This window comes from Bactrocera dorsalis, chromosome 4 (assembly GCF_023373825.1).
Source record: "Bactrocera dorsalis isolate Fly_Bdor chromosome 4, ASM2337382v1, whole genome shotgun sequence".
In the NCBI taxonomy this organism is placed as follows: Eukaryota; Metazoa; Arthropoda; class Insecta; order Diptera; family Tephritidae; genus Bactrocera; species Bactrocera dorsalis.
In genome coordinates this window covers 42,512,946-42,537,974 of record NC_064306.1, presented here as the reverse complement: position 1 = coordinate 42,537,974, position 25,029 = coordinate 42,512,946, and the positions used below count along the sequence as shown (strand labels likewise).

At 34.4% G+C, this 25,029-nt stretch overlaps 1 protein-coding gene across 5 annotated transcripts in view; it reads right to left on the bottom strand.

Annotated features, from left to right (window-relative positions):
• Window positions 1–3,440: 3,440 nt before the first annotated feature.
• Window positions 3,441–25,029, bottom strand: part of LOC105224121 (CKLF-like MARVEL transmembrane domain-containing protein 4) — a 51,483-nt gene continuing 29,894 nt past the window's right edge. For all 5 annotated transcript variants that reach the window (XM_049455837.1, XM_049455835.1, XM_049455834.1 and 2 more), the window contains 2 exons: window positions 6,809–6,976; window positions 3,441–4,647 (listed from right to left, as the gene is read on the bottom strand). In XM_049455837.1, the coding sequence (XP_049311794.1) occupies window positions 4,447–4,647; window positions 6,809–6,976 (369 nt within the window). In that variant the 3' untranslated portion in view covers window positions 3,441–4,446. The remainder of the gene's footprint in view (window positions 4,648–6,808; window positions 6,977–25,029) is intronic.

Below are 25,029 nucleotides of genomic sequence, written 5' to 3'. Positions count from 1 at the left end.
TTACTTTCATCTGTTACGTAAGCATGGCAATTCAGCTAGAAAGAAGCTATTCAAAAACATGCATTAATTACGAATGTGTTGAAGTTGAAATGTTGCCGTTAACAGAATACACTTATGAAGCGTATTTCTAGTGATTGGTAACACGAAAATCTTTTCATCTTACTTTATTGATATGGAATTTTTAGTTTTTTATCGTACAGTTGCTTAGAGACATTTGAACCAAAAAATATCTTATATGTGTAGTTTGTTATGATTCCTTAGTATTTGATCGTATAGTTGCACGCTTGCCCTTTCATTTGGTGCTCGAACGATCGAAATCGGTGCTGTATTATGGAAGTTATTCATGTAAACGTGGCATCAGCCTTCAGTTCCGGCTGTCCTGCATATGCCGGTAACGCAGCTCATACTGCTGCGCCTTGGAGGTAGGCTACAAACAATTTTTTTTTTTGCGGCAGCTACCTACTGGGCGGTTCTGGGTGCCTGGTGCAAATCGGCGATTTGGGAAATGCAATTTTTTGTTTGCGCCGCCGTGTGGCTGGGGTGACCAGATTTTAATTTTTTCGTAATTTCGGCAAATCTTAACCGATTTTAATGATTTTGGTGTCAAACTAAAGGGATTTGAAAGGAGTTTTAGAAAATTGGAAGAAATTAAAACAAAATTGCGATTTTTCGTAAATTCGGCAATTCTTAACTGATCTTGATGATTTTGATGTCAAATTAAAGGGATTTGAGAGAAGTTTTGGAAAATTGGAAGAACTGAAGGAAATAACATGTTTTTTGTAAATTCGGCAGTTCTTAACCGATTTTGATGTCAAATTCGCGGGTTTGAAGACGAGTTTTGTAAAATTGGAAGAAAATGATGAATTTCCGTAATTTCGACAATTCTTTGTCGATTTTGATGATTTTGGTGTCAAACTAAAGGGATTTGAAAATAGTTTTGGAAAATTGGAAGAAAATGTTGATTCTTCGTAATTTCGGCAATTCTTAACCCATTTGCTGATTTTGGTCTCAAGTTGACGAGACTGAAGTGGAATTTTGGAAAATAGCACTTTTTCCATAATTTTTGTAAATCTTAACCGATTTTGAAAATTTTAATTTCAAATTAAAGGGATTTTAGTGCAAGTTAATTTTGCTTATAAATAAAATAAGATTATTAAATATTTGAGTTTTATTTGGCATTTATTTTTCTGAAATGTAATAGTTTCTTGATTAATATTTTTTGTTCTTTATTGAATTATGCAGTACTCTAAAGGTTACATGGCTAATGAAGTCTTGGTATTATTAATTAAATAACTATTGCTTATACGTATTATTGTAATCATGTTGACGGTAAATATTTAATTTTTGTATCCTTGTTGACGTCGGCAAGAGTTTACGCACGGCACCGGATCGTTTGCTGTTCCATTTTTAATATTTTGGCTCAACGTCCATCCACGCTAAAGATTTTCCTCGGGAAGTTCTGTTCCTCCTTCTACTACAAGAAATACAGTTTGGTTTGCATTTGAAGGGAACTCTGATGCTTTGTTCCCTTCAAATGCAAACAAAAATAGTAATTTTAAAATTACGATTTTGGAAAAGAAAAAGAAACAAGTAACCATATCAAGTGATATTTTGTAGGCCATTTTTATCAAGCGTCCATTCGATAGAGTCCTCAAAGTTGAAGTGTGTCTTAAAATTTAGTTAACTATGTGGATATAAAATTAAATACACATCATACAATATTATCTTTTAAAATTATTTTTTATTCAAAATAGGTTTCATTAGACCCAATATAACGTTTGGAACGATCAACTAGCGCATGCTTAGATTTGTTTATGCCATTTATTGGTATATTTTTCAGCACATCGGATACGGCTACTTGAGTGGCTGGAATAAATACATATACATATATACATACATACATATAAATATAAATAAAAATATTATAAAATACTAATTTTATGCTGGTTTTCGGTGCTGTAAGTAGAAAATAGTCATATGGCGATAGATCAGGCTAACACGAAGGGTGCTGCGATGAGACAAATCCATTTTTTCATCAAAACTCGTTCACTTTTTTGGCCTGCATTTAGCTCATAGGGAAAAAACGCACACATATCTTTCTTAAACCCAAGTATTCTGTTAAAACTCTCCGTATTTATTCCCTAAACCAACAATCTCGTAGTAAAATTTGCATCGAGACCAATGTTTTCAATTCAGCACGATCACTAGCTTATGGTCCTCATTTAAATCCTCACAATCGTTTTTAAATCACGGAAAACACGCATAAACTTGAGCACTCAACATTTTTGTTCATAAATTCATGGATCTCAGCGATTTTTTTGTTCTATATCCTATATAGGGTATATTAAGATTGCCACGAAGTTTGTAACACCCTAAAAGAAATGTTAAAGGAGCCGAGCCGATTTTGCCAAGTCCGTTTGTTTATACTCGAACTAGTCCTTCAGTTTTCGAGATATCAATCTGAAATATTACACACATCTTTTTCTCACCAAGAAGCTGCTTATTTGTCGGAAACGCCGATATCGGACTACTATAGCTTGTAGCTGTCATAAAAAACTGAACGATCAGAATCAAGTGCTTGTATGGAAGCCTTTTGCATTTGAGGAGATATCTTTACGAAATTTGGTATATATTATTTTCTAAGACAACGTTACAATGTCAGAGAATATTTTCTACATCGGACTACTATATCATATAGCTGTCATACAAAGTGAACAATGAAAATTAAACTCTTGTATGGAAAGCTCATTCATTTGACGAGATATCTATACGAAATTTGGTATAGATTTTTTTCTAAGACCACGCTACGATATCTAAAGAAATCGGTCTGATCGGATAACTCTAGCATATAGCTACCCTACAAACTGAATGATCGGAATCAAGTGCTTGTAAGAAAAACTTTTTCATTTGTGGAGATATCTACACGAAATTTGGCACGCATTATTATCCAAAGCAGCGGTGGTCTCTCCGAAGAAATCGTTGTGATCGGATCACTGTAACATATAGCTACCATACAATGTGAACGATTAACATAAAGTCCTTTTATTAAACACTTTTTTATTTGACGAGATATCTATACGAAATTTGGTATAGATTATTTTCTAAGATCACGCTACGATATCTAAAGAAATCGTTCAGATCGGATCACTATATCATATAGCTGCCATACAAAGTGAAAGATCGGCATCAAGTTCTTATATGAGAGTTTCGTTATTTGTGAATGGTATACCAGCTTCGGTGCCACCGAAGTTTAAGTTTTTTCGTGCTTGCTTCCAAAAATGATCTACCCTGATCTAGAATAAAATATTCGTGCGAGTAAAAAAATATTGCATATTATTTGAGTTATAACAACGATAACTTTTAATTATCTACGAACTACTTCACTTGTGTTTAAAAAATCATTCAATCAATCAATAAACGTTTATTCAAATAAAATGCAATTTCATTCACTTTAAATAAAACATAACTTTATTAATTAAAAACAGCTGTGTATCTTTCATTTCTTACAAATATTAAATATAACAAACAATGAAATTGCAGTTATTTTTTTTATAATTATTATTTGTTGCACAGTTACATACAACTTTACTGCACACCAAAAATGTAAAAAATTATTTCAATTCATTATTTAAAATATTAGAAACTAATTGCTTGAAAATTAAACCGTTTCTTCTGTGAAACATATTCACAACCGAAACATATATACATACTTTGTACTGTATTTACATATTTCGCATTTTCCGCCTTTTGTGTAGAAGAGTTTGTAGCATAATTTATGGCATTTTGATGCCTTGAAATATATGAATACAAAATATTGTGTGTACATATGTATTAATGCTGAGCAAATGTTTATATTTAAAATGTTACGACATATAAAAGTAGAAAAACTTGAAGTTTGAGATATTTCATTTTTAGTGATTTTCAAAATTTTTGAATATTATGCTTGTTAATAAGAAGATTTTTACTTTACAAAAATGCAAAAAAGTTCATATGTATATGTATGTGGGTATGTTTGTATGTAAAAGGCAGCGCAGCTAATTAAATTAGAACCAAAATAATATATAATAGTTAATATTAATCATACAAAGTTACATTTATCGCCTATTACTAAAATTAAAATTTCCACGAACATTTTCAATGTTGAAAACTACCAATAAAAGTGTTTAAAAAACTAGCTTTATAATTTTTTAAACATTCTCTTCTTTGTTCTTATTGTTGTTTGACTAATTACAGCAATGAGCTACACTTACATGTTACGTCAATGGTGTTGCCATATGGTTGCATCAGTTTATCATTGCTCCAATATGTTTGTATGTATGTATGTGTTATTGTGCTCAGTGCTTTTGGTGGTATGCATAAGTTCTGGTTTGAGGTGAGCTACATGTTGCTGTTGCTGTAGAATTTGCTATTTGCTTTTCTTCTTAATTTTGTTCATGCGCACTTCGTCTAGTAGGCAACAGCGCCCTTGTGCGACAAATACAGGAAATATGTGCCAGCGGCGTAGGCCAAAAAGTTGAATACACCGAAAACGCCGGCTGCGATATTGGAACCATACGCATAGCTATTCGGATAGCTGGACCATTTGGCCAATTGCACGACGAACGCGATGAAGTACAGCAAGGCGCATATCGCGGTGTTGATCAATTCCTGCAAAGAGAGTACAAATGGAGGAGTGTAAAATTTTGTAAAAGAAAAAGTTACAATTTTGAGATTATATATTATTACCGTTAGAAAAAGCCACAATTAATAGAGAATATTAAAATCTGATTTTTATTACTTAAACTTCATAAATAATCCTTGACGAGATAAGAATTTGGATCAGGACTTATACACTTGAAAACTGTAAGGGGTTATATCCACGTTCAAATCAGAAAAAAAACCTTTTTTCCATGATTTTTTATTTGAAGAGGCATTTTATGTGACAAAAAAATAAAACTAGTATATATTTACAGAAATTGATGTACTTTAATAATCGGATAGCTTTGGATTCCCAGATTAGATCCCATAACCGATGCCCGGTGGAAACTCCAAAAAAAGAGCATCTGGCAGTGAAAAAGCTTGCTCTGCTTAAAATTATCAAAAAAAAAAAACACAAAAAAATAATAATTTAAGAATAAACGAGTACAGGTAATGATCGTGATTAGTAAAAAATATAAATTTTTGTCAAAACTGGGGCTTCCCAAGTCGTGTTTTGTGAAGAACTTACACCTCAGAGGGGTACAAAAAATTAATTTATTATCAAAAATCGAATTTCTTCGATCATTACATGACAGATATGTATATGTATATACATAGGATGGTTGTCTGAAAATTTCAAGTCGATCGGTCGAGCTTTTCAGAGAAGTTTTACTCACCGACTCTGAAAAAAGCGTTTCGAGAAAAGTTTATCGAACTTTCTACCGAAATCGCAAAACATTTCAAAATCCGAGTTGATGTAGCCTTAAGAAAAGCAGAAAGTTGAAGAGTTTTCATCCATTCGGACGACATGACCTAGCCAGCGTAGCCGCTGTCTCTTAATTCGTTGAACGTCAATGTCGTCGTATATCTCGTACAGCTCATTCTTCCATCGAATGCGATATTCGCCGTGGCCAACGTGCAAAAGACCATAAATCTTCCGCAGAACCTTTCTCTCGAAAACTTGTAACACCGACTCATCAGATGTTGTCATCGTCCATGCCTCTGCACCATATAGCAGGACGGGAATAATGAGGTATTTATAGAGTTTGGTCTTTGGTCTTCGTCCAGAAGAAGTGACGAGGGAGACAAGTCGCAAATGCGACGACTGATTGTTTGATAGGTAATAATTGCTTAGGGGATCTGTCACTAGCTCACCTCTGGGGTTATATAACAGTATGATCCCGTCTTGAAACTTTCTGTCTTTCAAATACCGTTTGGAAAGATTGGTTAGACATCATGTGTGAACATTAAAACACAGGAATTCAAACATATTCTTAATGTTGCTTTTGACTTTAATTGTCTACCTAAGTACTGCTACGAAGGCGCTCCGATAAATACTATCAAAAGCCGCGGTGGCGACAGCAACTTTAATAGATTTTAATTTCTTCTCCGGTTAAATAACTTTTTCAAGTTTGAAAACAAAAAATATTACACTTGCTTGTTGGGATCGAATCGGTCCAAAGTAGCAGACCGGCGTAGAAGAGCTCTGTAATCCCTTTGAGCTTCTGAAGGTAGTCTATGTAGATTACAACTTATGAAATCAAAATAGTGGACAATAGCTTTCCGTCCGATTGGAAAGTATTGGCCATTGAATATTCCTTGGAGTCCATCGAAGGAGAAAAGCTACGGTATACAGCACTCAAGCGTTTTTCCTATCGTTCTTTCACATTTCTCAAAAATCACAGATACTGCCGCTTTAAGACGCAGACAAAGCAAAATTACGAGTCGACTTTGGAAGTTTTGACCCTGTCAACTATGATAATATCATACAAAATAATACATTTTTCTTGCGATAATAGCATCGTCGGGCGTTATATCTAAGTATTTATCGGACCGTCTTCGTAAATCAAATTCCGAAGTCAAGTTACTTTAGTGTTTGTCAGTCACCATTATTTATTCCTATTTTAATACATTCACCGAGACGACTGCTGATATGTTCTCAAGAAAGATTACCCGAAAAATTTATCAAAGTTCGAATTTACTTATTCTAGGTTAAATATTGTATTAGTTAAAAAATGGTTATTAAAACCATTTCAAATTAAATTAAAAAGTTGTTCACACTACTAATAATTATACTAGTACCATTAAAGTGGGAAAATACTGTATATTAATTAACATATTTTGAACTCACTGTAAATATCCAGTTGACAGCCACATTCAGAGCTTCACGTATACCCAAAAGATAGGCGAAAATCCATAAAATTGTCGCAATGAACGAAATGACAACCACAAAGAGGAAGAATGATGTAGCCGAAAGGTAAGCGGGTGAAGCACAGGCCATACAAATAATGCCAAGAATCTGCAAAACGAGATAAAGGTTGAATTATTAATCAAAGGAAATATATAATAAAATGTTCGCATATATAATTTATTATGCATATAATGTAGATAAGGAGTATATACTAATATCTAAGTATTTTTCGGACATTTATCCAAGTACATATAAGGAACAAAAAGTAACTAATCTAATATCGTTATGAATAAGTATATCGGAAAATATTACTCATACATAAAAAGTGATAAAAATAATTATCGATAACATTAATGAATTTCACGTGCAATAGAGTAACGCATGACACACACCGTAACTGGGAGCCACGCAAGGCGCTAGATATATCGTGACCTAAGGATTAGCAATCGCTATTTACTTGGGCGTCACTGCATGTGAATAATGATAATTAGTAGCTACTCTGTTTAAAGTGAGTGCCGTTTATTGCCACTATCACGTTCGAAGCACTCAGCTTATTCATCACTTATCAGCGGTTCCAACACCTGTGTCAACATACTCTATTCCAAGAAATTTCGCAAATTTCTAATGAAACTTGCAAGCTAGCAATGTCCTAACGAACAGCTGTGTATAAACAACAGAGGCCAGATAAAAATTATCAGAGAAATTTGTCTAAGAATAAACGAGAACTTAAAGGAAAAGAATATTTAGTAGTTATTATGAGATTCTGAGGAGAATTTTTTATTACAAATTATTCAAAAATGTACGCATTAACAAAATATATATGAATCTCCAAAAAAATATCATAACTATCTAGAGTTATTTTAAAAATTCTCTTCAGAATCTCTTAATTCTTCCGTTGGAAATCTCAAAAAATATCATAACTATTAGAGTGATTTTCAGTAGCATTCTAGCTTTGTAACAAAAACTCTTAACAATCCCTTAACGACTTCATGAAATTTTGTTGTAGTATATATTCACCCTAATCTTACCTAAGGATTATCATTACCTTATCTTATCAATACTACATTTATGATGTATTTACTATAATGAAATTGAAAGTTTTATTGCAAACAATAAAGCCGGCAGGTACTTCAGTGTTTCCACGGCACAAAATAAAGAAATCGATAGATAAAGAAATGAACTTTACGGTGAAGTCTAAATACATGTAGGTCAATAAAATTTCTATACTAAAAGTGTTCATTAATCACATTCCTAACACCGAAATATCACAATGAATTGCTGCGTTGTGCGTCCGATTTTTAACGAATCGCATTCAAAGAACTGTTCTCACATGCACAGAATCTCGATAAGAAATATTGCGCTAAGGACTACCCCACGCGTTTTAATGGCTTAGGATTATAAGAATGAGGATTAATGGTGGTGTAAACCTAAGTACTTGGTATTTTATATGCATTCGAGTATATGCTTGGCGGCAGCCCTACAGGAGTCAGCGGTTAATAATAAAACTCGTCGACAAACAATCTCAATTACAAGGAAGTATAATATTTTAAGAAGGAATTATAAAACGGAAAGTATAATATTTTATGAAAGAACTATAATGACAAGAGAACATCAAAATTTCGCTCTAAAACAAAGGTGACGAACTGATTAGCATCAAATGAACAAAATATTTTTAGCAACCAAATCTCATAGATTGAATCATATCATATCCATATGTTGACACAGCGAAGGTTTAAAGGCTACTGAATAGTAAAATCAAAGGGAGATGACTTAAGCTCAGCCAATAATGCGCAAATTTCTTTTCGTCGATTTCGTTCCGATAATTTAGATGACGTCGTTATGATGTGTCGGCCTTAGGTGTTTTTGAAAGAAAGGTTCTGAAGAAAATATATAGTCCTTTGCGCATTTGCAACGGCGAATACTGCAGTCGATGGATCGATAAGCTGTATGAGATCAACGGCGACATTGACATAGTTCAGCGAATTCAAAAACAGCGGCTACGCTGGCTAGGTCATGTTGTCCGAATGGACGAAAACACCCCAGCTCAGAAAGTATTAGGCGCAGTACCCGCTGGGGGAATCAGAGAAAGGAAGACCTCCACTTCGTTGGAAAACACAGGTGGAGACGGACCTGGCTTCGCTTGGAATCTCCAATTGGCACCACCGACTGGCGCGCTGTCGTTAACTCGGTTATAACCGCGTAAGTAGTATCTACGCCAGTAAAGAAGAAGAAGATACACTGAAGGACCAATTGTCGAAAACATCGATGAAGCAATGGTAATCGTCGAGTTCGCTCGCCGTATGAGCACTGTTACTATTACCCAGGAGCTAAACATTCAATAAAAACCCGTTTGTAACAATTTAAATAAGGCTAGATACAAAATGAAACTCGATATATGGATGCCACTCGACGGAAACGGCGGTCAAACCAAAATTAATGGTCAGCAAAACTTTGCTATATGTTTTTTAGGATTAGCAGGGAATCATCTACATATTATAAGCGGCATGCTTTGGGCAATAGGAGAAGAATTGTGTCTTAGCAAGTCAAGACCAGGCCACACACATCAATAGTGACTCGTCAGAATCCCAGGTTGCTTAATTGGGAGGTTCTTATGCGAACAACTTATAGTGCGGTCCTGGCGCCAAGTGTTTACGACTTGTTCCTTTCTATGGCGAATGATTTTGACTGCCTCAGTTTATACCAATATAGACGAGGTTTTCTTAAAGAGTGTATGTATTTTTTTGTGTATGAAGTGTATGTAATGTTTGAGAAAAAATACCATAGAAAATAGTATTAAACAAAACAATGTCTTTTAAGAATTCATAATTCAACAACATCAACAGAATTAAGTAGAACATAAACCCTCAAATTGCAAACCTGATTTCAGAATATTATGCGAATATCAATATTAATTTTAGAATAAAAAATTTGTGATTTCATATCTTTGCTTAACTAATTTAGTTATCTTACTAGTTATTTGACATTCTGACCCAACGCGTGTAAACATGCCAAGTATGTCGATTGCGTGATCGCCAACAAAAAGCAACTCTAAAATAACTAAAAGCGTTCTAAACAAATAAAATGACGACGGATTCAAGAAGATGAGAAAAAAACTAAATAGATACTAACAACAGGCCACATTAGCATTTAAATCGTCAACACTTGCTATTGTTTGCAAAACAAAACAAACAACTATACAACAACAGTCCGATTGGCTCACCCGAAATCAAGTGTTGTATCCACCAACAACAAGTGTGAGGTGTGAAAACAAGTGCGATTTATTTGCGCGCCTCAACAGGTAGCGCCAACTACAAAGGTGATTTTAGTTCTTTTTTGTCTAAAAAATAACAAAACGTACAATGTGTAAACATGAAAGAAGAACAATAGTGAAAAGATAACCGCAACAAAAAAAATGTAGACATCCTAAACATGACTGCAAGAAGTGTTAAAATTATGTGGTTGATACTTATATAGCAGTGTATATAGTATAGGTGTATAACAAATATGTCATGTTGACAAGCAGGTTGTTGACGCTCTGATATAGGTATCTCATTGAGATTATAGAAATGAAAATAAAAAAATTAAAAGTAATCAGCGTCAGAAGTTTTGCCTGCAGTGATAAAAGGTACTTCTATCTTCATTTACTTATATTTATATACTAATAGAGGGAAATTAGTTATGAGATAATTTTTTGGTAGAAGAGAGCTTTGACAGGAGTTTATATCGACTAATATTTCGCCAAAGTTCAAAAAATTATTTTTCTTCAAAAGCTGGCGATAGCATTTGAGGACCCTTCTATTGCAATGTAATACAAATTTATTCGGTCTAATCATTCATTCCGCATCGAGATGCAATTCGATACGGAAGGAGTTTTCGATGGCAAATAGGCATGTTCTCCAGTTCCACAATTTGCGCCAATTACCGTGAGATAAACCTCCTTAATCACATATAGGATCTAATCGAGCATAGTGTGTAAAAGACTGAAGCGCACCGTCAACAGACTGATTGGACCTTATCAATGTGGCTTTAATTCTGGAAAATCTACTATCAACCAGATATTCACTATGCGCCAAATCTTGGAAAAGACCCATGAAAGGAAGATCGACACACATCATCTCTTCGTCCATTTTAAAATCGCCTTCGTCAGCAGGAAAAGGAACAACCTCTATGCCACTATGTCTGAACTTGGTATCCCCGAAAATCTAATACAGCTGTATAAGCTCACGTTGAGCAACACCAAAAGCGCCGTAAGGATCGGAAAGGACTTCTCCGCCCCGTTCGATACCAAGTAAGGTTTCAGACAAGGAGACTCTCAATCGTGTGACTTCTTCAATCTATAGTCCTACTTTACCTAAAATTTTATTTTCAATACGATTTCAATGCAATCTCGATCGAATCGACAAGTTTGCCTATCAGCCAGGTATTTCTATGAGAGACAAATGAACTCATATGTTTTATAGTTAGACCTAATCTTTAGAAGACGCGTATGTATGTATGTAGGCATATAAATCTCGAGGTTGGGAAAAACTGGTTCATGAGCGTTATTGCACTTGACGCTCCGGCCGTAGGCCATGATCGAGCTAAGCCATGAGTAGGAAAACCCGTCAGCCAATCAGAAGCCAGCATGTCGTCGTCGTCGTAAAAGCTGTTATAATATTTACTGCATAAATCATAAACTGATACATTGTTGCACGTAAATTAATATCAATAATAATATGTAAACCTTGTAAAATATGCTATATAAAGAGTTGTATTTTCGCGGTAAATTTAAATGTCTACAAGTAGTGACAGTGATAGTGTTTGCTCCTACAATTATTCGCCTGAACCTAAAATTCATAATGACGATATTGAGGGACATTGAGGGAACCTCTAATTGTGGACGATTCATCAACGAACAATTCGGATACGGAGACAATAGCGCCAGCGCAAAATATATATAATGGAGGAAACAATAGCAGAAAACGATCCTATTCCCAACACTCAAGCTGTGAATGCTGCGATAGTGAAAGAAACCACAAGGAAAAGAAAGAAGGAGGACAAGGAGGAAAAAGTAGGAAAAAGTAGGAAAAAAAGCCAAGATCAATATCGACGAGGTAAGAATATTTATTAAATAGTTAGTAAAACAATAATATATATATATATATACGTCGTCAATATATATATATATATATTTAGGAAATTCGCCAAGCACAATGCTTATCAGAGAACTCGACAGATATCTCGATTCTCTCGATAAATCTTACAATGTGGACACCGGATTTTCTGTTGCATGCGATTTCGACGTTGGAGAAAATGTTACCGTTAGTTCTTGTGAGGAAAGAGTACGAAGCGAAACGTGTCATACATACATTGATGGATTACCTATTGATGGTCCAGAAGCAACTACTCTAGCAAAAGAAAGACTTAGGAAAGTATTCCATGAGGAACTTAGTGGAAAGCCTCTTAAGCCTAGAATCATCTATGACATTTATCGAAGCGACTGTGACTATGGAGACATCATCATGGATACTAAACAGCTACGCAGAAAATTTTCAGGGGCCATCTTGCTCATCGCGTACCATGGCGACCACATCCACATTGTCTACGACTGGAGTTATTCCAACAATTCATGTCGATGTGCATTCTACAATGTCTTCCCAAACCAGCAAATCAATCGAAGATATGCTCGAAGAATCGTTCACAGCTGGAAGTTCACGATCGAGCACTGGGTCAATCTCGCAATCTATTTGAGAAAGATTCAAAGATGTACTTATACACCGGGAGAACGTGGTTTCCAAGTAGTGAAACTAGATGTTTACGATTTTGCAAAGATTTGCAAGAAGCCGAAGACGGAGTGGTGGAAGGAGGCGAATTACCGGTCGACATTTTTACTTCAGTCTCCTGTGGATCCCAACTATCAACTAGTGATGAAATTATTACTTGTAGTTTCCAATCAAATAAACAAAATTCCGGGAGTAAAAAAAGAGGAAAGGGAGACCAAATAATTGAATTTTTAAAGTTACATCCTTTTGCACCAATACATCATATTTTAAATACATCACTTTGGCTAGAATCAAAGTTTAGGTTTTGGGATACAAATTGTACATTAATTTAAAATTGTAAATAATTATATTAAATATAATTTAAGTTTTACTGAATTGTTTTTATATTTGAAAACAATTGAACCTCAAAATTTAATATTTAATGCACCAGCTTGTAATATTTTTAAATATTATTTTTCAATTAATGAATCTATTGATGTATTAGAAAATTTATTAAAATATCAATTTGATAATGATCACGAAAAAATTGAAAAATTTTTGCAAAATTTATATAATGTTTTAGATAAATTAATACCTAAGAAGAATACAATGTTTATATTAAGTCCACCAAATGCTGGTAAAAATTACTTTTTTGATACTTTTATACATTATTGTTTATATTTTGGTGAAGTAGGAAATTTCAATAGATATTGTAATTTTCCATTAATGGAATGTGTAGATAAAAGGATAATATTGTGGAATGAACCAATATTAGAATCTTCTGCTACAGAAACTTTAAAAATGTTATTTGGAGGTGATACAGTATCAGCTAAAGTAAAATAATGAACTTCTGTACGATAAAATTCGTTACGCATATACAGCGTCAGTCAAATAAGAGGGAAAGTTTGAGCGATAAATGTAATTTGCTTTCGAAATAAAACACAAAACTTGCAAACTTTACAAAAAACCTGTTTCTCAGTAAAACAAAAAAAAAATTTTATATAAAAGCAATATTTTTTTGTGTTCTTTATCAGCTTTACATTAAAATAATTTCTCATAAATACAACTGTAGCAGCAACTTGTTGCTAATTAATGACTAGCAACAGCTTTATCAACACTTGCAACGGTGGCTGTGTCAAAAAAACCGGTTGTGGCGTTAGACGCCGATTCCCGGCTTCCCTCAAACCCACTCGAACGCCCATAGTTGTACATTCATATTGGTTTATGTACAGTTACAAGTGTGTGTAAGTGTACAACTTTTTGTCAGCAGGCGATAATATATTTTTATTTCCTCTTTTTTTGTGTTCTTCATTGTGTGTGTGCGAGTGTAGGTTTGAGAATGTGAAACGAACGTTTAAACGACCACAACATTTTTGTCACACACACGTACACGAATCAACCGTTAAACAAGTGGTTACGTTTCTAGGCCAAACATTTATGTGAAAAAAAATGCAAATCGTAAATAGCAAAGATATAATTATTCTTACAACAATGCAGTCGGAAAGCGACCGAAAGCGACCACGGTGGCGGAGTGGCTCAGCCTTTTCAAAATAGTTCAATTTATAAAAAAAAAACTTAAAGACTTAACAAAGATAAGAAAATATTTACATATTTTTGGTTTTTTATGAAAAATAAGTTCTTAGATGCGTTTACGAACAGCTCTCCAAGTAGGGCTCTTAATAGTAACGGAATCATTCCCCACCTTACAGTTTTATATTATTTTCTTATCAGAAAAAAATTTAAAATTTGCTTCCAACTACTTGAAAATATATCCATTCATAGTTTTTGTAGGGAATTGAATGCTTTACAAAGAAGTCTCTTCCGATTTTTTGTGAACCTGATTGAAGTTTGATTATTTTAAGGCAAAATATTTTTTATATATTGAATTATAATGAAACTTACAAATGATAAAAAACTTTATATATTGAAAAACTCATAGTTTTTTAGGAAATTTACCGCTCTTCAAATTGGAATGGGATGATCGTGAGAACGACATGGTAATCAATGTTTAATATGCGAACACTTTATTGTAGATCTAGGCCGGAGACATGATCCGTTCAAAATAAAATAGTAGGAGAGTATTATATGAAATTTTGTAAAAAAAAATCTAAAACAAACTTAAACTAATTTCTACTAAGAGTAAAAAAATTTTAGGATACCTAAAGAGCTTTTCTAAAAAAACAAAACTCTGTGAATAGACGTAACTGCAATAAAATATTAATCGTCAACACTAAGCATGTGTGAAGCACATATGTATTTCACTACAAAAATGGTATCGAATTTTAATTTTAAAATATATAATCAGTGTTTCGACCTTGATGGCAGTTATTTTGAACAACAATTTTGCCAACGAAATGTGTTCTTCTTTAACTGATTTTTTTTCACTCTGCCTGGACTAAACCACAGGCGTTTGTTTGCTTGTAGAAAATATTTATTTTCAAGCATATACGTATAGCATATACATATATTAATCTGTATAGATGTTTGTTTTAGAAGAATCCAGGTAGGGCAAAGTAATGAGTCAGCAACAAATTCAACAAGCGATAATTATAATATTGACTGAATGTTAAGTAAGAAAGCATTACTTATGTAATTAGACTTCATTAAGTTTGTAATTAGTTATGCGACAGGTGACTCATTTTCACATCATGCCATTTTAATATTGCACTTGTAATAAGTAAATATCTAAATATATATAGAACTTGTTTATATATACACATATAAAATACTACGTAATATAGTAGGTATAGTATAGTATATCATACTTATATGTAATACTACGCATTATTCACCGTAAAATTATAGAGAAAACACAGTAATATGGGTGAAAGGTTTGCGGTTACTTCTGACTTGGTCACACGTAGGTTGCCTTTTATATTTCGGTAGTAGCGAACAAAAACAAATATTAATTATCAAAAATCGCTTTGTTGTCTTCCAAAATATTCTCAATAAGGATACATATTTTTTTGCAACCGTTTCTAACAAATTTTTGAAGCACTTTTGCCACTCAGATTAAGGTGTATCCAAAACATGTTTTCCGAAAATATCGACCGCCTCTTCAGGAATAAAAATAAGTCAGTTGGTGCCAAGTCAGAACGAAGCGTTGGATAACTCAACAAACGAACGTTTTGATTGCTCAAAAATGCAGTTGTTGTTTCAGTTGATGTGTGAGAGCTCGCATTGTCGTGGTGAAAAGTGATCCGGATCATCCAAAGTGACCAATTTTGTTTACACTCAAATGATCATGCAGTATTAAATGTATGCTGGTCCCAGTAATGTCTATAGTTGTCTCAATCTCACAATAAATCACATGAGAATCTTGCAATATCCGTTTGTGCACAGCATCAATAGTTTCCAAAACAACAACTGATTTTGGACGACCTTCACGAAATTCATATTGAAGTAATATATGATCTAGATTGAATTCACAGTACTACCGATAGATAAACAATGGTGTTTGATGGAGTTTTATCGCAAAAAAATTTAATTGAGTTCATCGACGACGTACTGTTGCTAAGATAATCCACGTCGAAAGTTACAACAAATAATCGTGCGATTTAATTTTATTTTTTGACCGAGATGAATATTTTAGGTTACTGTAAAGGTGTCACATTTTGATTCTCATTATTAAAAATGCATATGCCATAATGTTCTGAAATAAATGGATATTATTGCCACTAAAAATATATTTCAATATTAGAAAGTAATGGTGTCTGTTAACAATTTTACTGCATTTAATTAAGTAACGGTGTGAAAGGCCTATTGGCAACTCGCAGTAAAATTTAAACTTGACGGAACAGCTAAGGTCTCAATGTATGGAATACATTTATATATATACAAATATTTAATAAGCATACTTTTTTTTATTATTTTTTCACCCAAAAGGAAATACCATACCACTAAAACTGTCATAGAAAATTCTCCAGAATTCTTTTATGCACTTCCCAAGTTATCGAACCATATTAAGATTACTTTTATCAGTAGTTGATAAATATTTGTATGCTTTTTTCCGACAAAAATTCATACTCTCTCAGTCCAAGTAAATACATACATACACACCATTTGTGTGTGTTTATGAACATATGGAATTTAAAGTTTTTTTCACATCGTTCAGCTGATAAATATTGGTCAACTGCCTTAGAATAAATTACCCACTTCCATAGGTATGCAGGTGTTCTACACCAAAAAGGTATATTTCGCAATAATGAATAATGCTCATGGCAAATACACACACAAGCACCTATGTTAGCAACAACACGCAGTGAAGAAAATATAGCAGCCGTAGCTGAAAGTTTACACGAAAATCGTGGAAGTCGATTTGTCGCCGTTCACAGCAACTCGGACTGACGTATGGAACGACTTGGCGCATTTTACGTCGAGATCTTAAATAAAAAGCATACAAAATACAGCTTCTGCAAGAACTGAAGCCGCTCGACCTTCTCAAGTGATATCGCTTTGCTCTATGGGCTCTTGAAAAGTTCCAAGAAGATACGACGTTTCCGAGCCAAATTATTCATTAGACCGATTTCTGGCTCAATGGGCACTTTAACAAGCAAAATTGGCGCATTTTGGACGAAGAACAACCTGAAGAGATGCAAGAGCTACAATTTCATCCAGAAAAAAAAAACGTTTGGTGTGGTTTGTCAGTCGGTGGATATTTCTTCAAAAATGATACCGGTAAGGACTTAACCGTCAATGGCAATCCTTATCGCGCAATTGAATAAAAATTTAAGCTCGGGATCTCGGTGACATTTGGTTTTAACAAGACGGCACGCACTTCCCACACATCTCAACGATTAATGGATTTATTGAGAGAACACTTCGATGAGCAGATAATTTAACGTTTTATGCCGGCCGATAGGTCACCAAGATCGGTGATATCACACCGTTAGATTTCTGTGGGGATGTGTAGAGTTTAGAGTCTATACGGACAATCCCGCTTCGATTCAGGCCTTGGAGCAAAAAATCATCGAAAATTGGACTCTACGGATGATTCATTCGAAGCGTTTGCGCGGTCAACATTTTGAAGAGATGATTTTTCTTTAAAAAAGTAGAGAGCATCGAAATGGATCACAATCTCTTTACTAAAAACACAATCTCTACTAGAAAATATTGTCCGTATTGTCTAAAATTGCAAAGTGGCAACGTTTTGTTTTTATAAGTTAAATTTTTTTGTGCCTGCGAGAAAAAAATGTATGGAATTATCTATCTCCGAGCTATAAATCAAAAACTATTTCAGATACCGGTTTAATTTATTAGGTAACATGGGTTTCACGGCTGGGAAAACAGATTCTGATCTCTCAATGGCAATAGAAAGAGGCCTTATAAGATCCGACGACTTATATGAGAATCTACTCGGATATGAAAAATAACTTGTACTGTGCCAGTTTATAATCGTTTAACTAAAGCTGTTCTGAAGCCAGTCAGGAACAGCTGAGATATGCCTTCGGCTGTCAAAAATCTACAATAAGTTTGAAGATCATATGCTGCTACAAAAACAAGAAGAACAACAAAAAGTTAAGATACCAGATGTCATTGAAAGCTGCTATTCAATTGGTATGTAAATAGGCTACCATTAGACAGTTATCTTATTTGGCGGCAATACAAACGGGTTCGTGCCATCATGCAACACATACTTACATTTATTTGCCGCAGATCATTGAAATGTGCAGTCATACCATATATGTATGTAGGTATGTGCATATCTATACCTAAATACTGGTTCGAATTTTAGTCGATCAATCGATCGCCTCACATGCATTGAACGTGTGTGGGTAGTTGTCAACAGCGGCGTTGCTTAGCGAAGCGATCGTGACAGTGAATTAAATATGTACATATGTATATGTACACACACCTCTCTAAATGCTTATGAAGCTTGGTATGTGTACAAGCATGGAGTGCAAGCAATAAATTTCCAAAGTCGATTAACCGCTTTTTCGAAAGTTTTTTTCTTTCCCTTTGTCATTTACGAATTAAAGAGTGATGGGCAATGGAAAATCTGGTTTCTGAGAACAACAAAAACAACAACTAATTTTATTCACTTAGAAATGAGCAGTTATTTTGTGCCTTCTGTTTTTCTATTTACCCACGCGTTTTGGTCTACTACTCAAGCAATTTATTTATAACTCAAGCAAGCGCGTGCAAATACGAGGGTTGTGCATGAAGTAAGGTAAATATGAAATTTATTTCTTTTACTTTGGTTTAACATTTGATTTAGTGGTTAGAAATCATATAATTTCTTAAAACCCAAAGAAGATCCCGAATATAAGAATGAGTAGCGCACTCACTGCTAGCCGACGTCAATAAAATAAACGAATTGATGCTTGAGAACCGACGATTAACAATCGGAGATCTTACTGGCATAGTTGGAATATCGGAGGGATCAGTAAAAACCATTTCGAAAGATCATTTAGGCTTAAAAAAGTGAAACACAATTGACTCCAAAATAACTCAATCTTTTCAAAAAACAGAGTCGCGTTAACGTCTATGAAACAAGGCTTTCCGAATACCAGGGTTTCACGAAACATACTCGTATTATTACTGGCGATCAATCTTGGATCTATGCTTACGGCTCAATAACCCAAGTCAAAAAGTCAAAAATTAAGGTTACGTTAACAATGTTCTTCGATTATCGAGGTGTGATGCACTCCGAATTCCTTCCGACCGGCCAAACTGTCAACAGGGAATACTATTTGAATGTTATGCGTCGTGTGTGCGACGCTATTTGTAAAAAGAGGCCGGAATAATGAGCCAACATACTCTATACATTGATTCTTCGAGAATTCTTCGCCTAATTTTCAAACAATGTCGTGCCGAAACCGCCCTATTTGCCTGATTTAGCTCCGTCTGACATCTGGTTATTCATCAAACTCAAACGAGCTCTCCGGAGAAACCGTTTTGAGTCAATTGAAGACATTAAAGATGAATCGCTACCTAATGAAATACGGAAATTGACTTAACCAACTGTCTCGAGGTTTGAATGAAATGTATTGGGACCAAGGAGGAGTACTTTCAAGAGGACAACATAGTTTTTGTAAAATAAATTAAGAATTATAAAATTATGAACAAAATCTTAGTATTTTTGGCCCATAGCAGTATGCTTTAGTGGTCCGATATCGACGCTTCATGAGCAGCTGTTTAGGGAGAAAAGAAAGCAGAAAGAAAAGCTCGTCACGCTTATCATATATGTATATAAAGGGTGATTTTTTTGAGGTTAGGATTTTCATGCATTAGTATTTGACAGATCACGTGGGATTTCAGACATGGTGTCAAAGAGAAAGATGCTCAGTATGCTTTGACATTTCATCATGAATAGACTTACTAACGAGCAACGCTTGCAAATCATTGAATTTTATTACCAAAATCAGTGTTCGGTTTTTTTTTTTTTTTCGGACAAATTTTGTTCAGCGATGAGGCTCATTTCTGGTTGAATGGCTACGTAAATAAGCAAAATTGCCGCATTTGGGGTGAAGAGCAACCAGAAGCCGTTCAAGAACTGCCCATGCTGTGGTTTGTACGCTGGTGGAATCATTGGACCGTATTTTTTCAAAGATGCTGTTGGACGCAACGTTACGGTGAATGGCGATCGCTATCGTTCGATGCTAACAAACTTTTTGTTGCCAAAAATGGAAGAACTGAACTTGGTTGACATGTGGTTTCAACAAGATGGCGCTACATGCCACACAGCTCGCGATTCTATGGCCATTTTGAGGGAAAACTTCGGACAACAATTCATCTCAAGAAATGGACCCGTAAGTTGGCCACCAAGATCATGCGATTTAACGCCTTTAGACTATTTTTTGTGGGGCTACGTCAAGTCTAAAGTCTACAGAAATAAGCCAGCAACTATTCCAGCTTTGGAAGACAACATTTCCGAAGAAATTCGGGCTATTCCGGCCGAAATGCTCGAAAAAGTTGCCCAAAATTGGACTTTCCGAATGGACCACCTAAGACGCAGCCGCGGTCAACATTTAAATGAAATTATCTTCAAAAAGTAAATGTCATGAACGAATCTAACGTTTCAAATAAAGAACCGATGAGATTTTGCAAATTTTATGCGTTTTTTTTTTTAAAAAGAAAAGCTCTTAAAAATCACCCTTTACATATATATATCATATTACACAGTATACTTTATAGCGTCTCCGACGTACCTCTTTGGGTGTTTCAAACTAATATATGCTGTTCAGGGTATAAAAAGTTTATAGAAACATTATATTGTATATGAGAAGCGCTTCTTTGGAGTTCGTTCCTTCTTTCTCTGTACCTTCTGAGCACACCTCGTATACGTAATTATATGTATTTAAATACTGTGTGTAAGTATGCCAAATTACTGTATGTAAGCGGCTAGATAATGGTAATTTGACACGATTCCTTGGTTTCGTAAATAAAAATATAAACAAATAAAATTGTTTGAACAAAGTCAGTGAAGATCGCATAAGAAACGGGTTTAACAGTAAATATTTGCAACAAAGGGACTGCTTACAAAGGTTTATAGAATTATAATTATATATTGTTGGTAGATAACTGTAGATACTTAGACGTTTAAGCATTTAGATCAAAAGAGCATAAGTAGATAACATAAATTAGAGGCTGGTGGAGCATGAAAACATAATGGAGACAGATCAACAAAGGTGGGGAAAATTTTCAGCTGAAAAATGTCAGCCCACACATTAACTGTAGAAAGATAAAAATATTTATATACATAAGTCTGTATATACATATGTATGAATTTATATTTTTTATTCGAAGATTACTCATCCAGCCACTGTGTGGATATACAAACATGTTTCAATATTATTTCGCATTGGGCAATAAAAAATTACGTCAGTTAATTTTCATGATTTATGTGCGGCTGGATTTGTAGATCACAAAATATTCGAACAAAAGGAAAATATAATACATATCATTTAGTAGAATATATAATATAAGTATAGTATACAAATTTGTGTCAAATGTAGCAGCGTCCAAGTCTATATGATCATTCTCTAAATCTATTTCCTTTTATCTTTACAAATAAAGAAAATCATTTTTGTTTGTGTTGTGTTTGTATTGTTTTTTCTGTATTTGTTTACTTTGTACCAGCATTAAAAATATATATTGAAGAAAATTTGTTGTATTTTCTTTGTTTTCTTTTGTATGCAAAGTCACGCTACTTCTGGCCACGAGCCAAAATGCTAATAATAAATTTATAAAAAAGCACGTCGCGCAGCGCCGCGAGGCGCATTCAATACTTCATAGCAAGTGGCTGTAAACACCAGCTTCTTTAGTTTGAGCGTAAAAATAACAAAATTTCGATTTGGCGCGTAGAAATTAAGCATGCCAGGGCAATTATTTAGCAAGTAAAAGTGAAAATAAAAATTTTAATACTTTTTATTGGGGCTATTTACGTCACAATAATGCGCCTGAAGGGCACAAAATCTGGCGATACTTTTTTTAAAGCCTAAAAAAGGTATTTTTGTTTAATTAGAGCACTCATTAGTTCATTAGGGATCACTTAATATTGTTCGTGATTATTGGTAGCTTCTGTAAATTGTTGAAAAAATAATGGAAATTAGTTTACTTTTGAACATATAAAATCTTACTATATATTGGGTTGTCAAAAAAGTCTTGCGGTATTTTTATTGAATCAATTCGTGTGGCACCCATACATCGAGCTTCTTAGTTACTCCAGCTTCCTCAAATGGTTTATAACGGTTTGATGACTATTATGCCGGTCTCTTTCGACCATTCAGCGATTTTATCGCAATTTTCGACGACAGGCCTTCCGGAGCGTGGCGCATCTTCGACCACCTCTACACTAGAACGAAAACGTTGAAACCATCGTTGTGCGGTGGAAATGGAAATTGTATCGGATTCATAAACTGCACAAATTTTATTGGCGGCTTGAGATGCATTTTTGCCTTTATCGTAGTAATACTGTAAAATATGTCGTATTTTCTCTTTATTTTGCTCCATGTTTGCGACGCTATAACTCACGAACGACTTAAAAGAAACGACAATCAATCAAACACGTGTTAGCGCGTGAAATGAGCTTTCCAAAAGGGTATAGCATGACCCGATGCGACGAATAAAACTAGAACTGAGCGCTTTCAGCGCTAACTAGCGAAAATACCGCAAGACTTTTTTGACAACCCAATATATCGACTGCATGAAGCTATTTCTCAGAGCTCTTTGATGCTACATAAGCGGACTCAAGAAAATAGACGGACAACAGCTAACTATGCCAAATATTAGTGCAATCTGTAGACTAGTTTGTTTACAGCAGTTACTTAAGTCGGTACACCTCAGTAGTGCGTTGCGATTTTTTTATGGATAAAAATAGCGAACAAAGAATTGTCTCAAACTTTGTATTTCTAACCAAATTTCGTGTGTGAAATCGTTGTGAATTTTGCAAAATGCTTACGGTGTTAAGTTTTATCAAAAAACACAAGCCTATGAGTGGTACAAAGCCTTCAAAATTAAGTCGAGAGATCGTTGAAAACATGCCTCGTTCTGGACAACCTTCCACCTCTTTAACTGATGAAAATATTAAAAAAGTGAAGAATATTGTGTTTGAAAATCGTCTGGCAAGTGTTAAAGAGATGGCTAGAGAGCTTGTCATCTTTCGCGAGACTGTTCGAATGATTTTGGTGGAAATTTTGAGGTATGAAACGCGTTCTTGCTCGATTCGTCCCGACAAAGCTGACTATTTTCAACAAGAGTATAATTGTGAATGAATTTAAAGCCAAAAAAATTGAGTATTATCGATCAACCACCGTATTTACCAGATTTGGCTCCGTGTGATTTTGTCTTGTTCCCCAAACTGAAATGACCGCTCCGTGAAACCCGTTGATCTAGATAAAACAAAATTCGCACATTATTTGCCATTCCAAAATGTGCTTATGAAAAGTGAATATTAAGTTTGCGACGTACGTCGAAGATCCTATAAAATGTATACACAGATGATCAGCGAGTCTGAGTTGACTTTGCCATGCTCGTCCGTCGGTTCGATCCGTATATACGTGAAGTAATTCCAAAGTTTTTGAGATATCAAGCTGAAATTTTACACACATTCTTTTCTCTCCAAAAAACTGCTCATTTGTCGGAATCACCGATATTGGAAAACTATAGCGTATTACTAACATAAAAACTGACCGACCGAAATCAAGGCCTTCTATGAAAAACTTTTCTATTTGACAAGACATCTTCACGAAGTTTGGCATAGAATATCACCCAAAGCAATGCTATAATTTGAACAAATTATTTAAATCGGACCGCTTAAAATTAAGATAAAAATCTTTTTATACCCTTCTATGTGATAAGAAATGCAGCTGTGAGAGATATTACACCTTTGGTACAGCCGAAGATGACTTCTTATTTTTATTAGTTTTATTGCATCAAATCACAAACTTTCCCTAAGCGCTTTTCTCATTGCTTCTATATTGTACAAGCTTCATTGTGGCCCTAATTAAAAATATGTATTTTATTTATTCCGCCATATTAAATGCATTATCACTTTAGAAATTATCTTTAGGCATACATTATTTCCCAAAAGTTACCCTTTCACGTCAGGGCGTGAATGACCTCTTGCCCGTAGCATTTCAAATTATCAAATATTCACAGATGGGAGCGTTTATATGTAGTATCTACCTATGTATTGTAGAAAAGTATACATAGTAACATGTATTATATGTAAATATCTATTTAACTATTGGATATTTATGCCGCCTAGTCAAATTATATGGTACCCAAGCGTCGCGCCATCGCCCAGCACACGCGCTTTCTAGCGAACCCCCCCCCAAGCATACAGATACCCAATTTTCCAATTAATATGCAAATTATGCACACGTACGCTTAAATAAAAATGTTGGTAAAACTAATTGAGGAGCGGAAAAAATTACACGACGGAATAGAAAAGCGCTACGACAACAAAACTATTCACAAAACTCCTACACATATATGTACATACATACATAATTATGTGAGTAAATATATAACTTTCATATGCATAAATTCCCACTGCGTGAACTTTCCCTCCATAGAAACCGTTTAGGTGCGACCCGCTTGTGGATATTTCGAATAACTTACTGTGTGGTTGTTTAGAAAAAAATATATATTTTTAAATTACTTACAAGAAATATGTGAAACAACAAAAAAATTATCGGATTAAATTAAATAAATGTTTATTAAAATGGAAAACAAAATTAAAAACTCTTTCAAAATGTAAAAATAAGAGGTTACATAGGTTTACGGGTTTCCAAAAATCGAATTCTTTAATTCCTCTAGAATATTGTCCTACATTTTCATGTTTATCCGGAGCTATAGCCTTGAGCTTGAGGCTAGCTAAGCTAAGTGCGCCGTGTGTAAACGCGTTTTTCTCGAAACTGTGTTTTTGAAAGTCGATTGGCAAGATTTCTCGAGAACTACTGAACCGACCTTAAA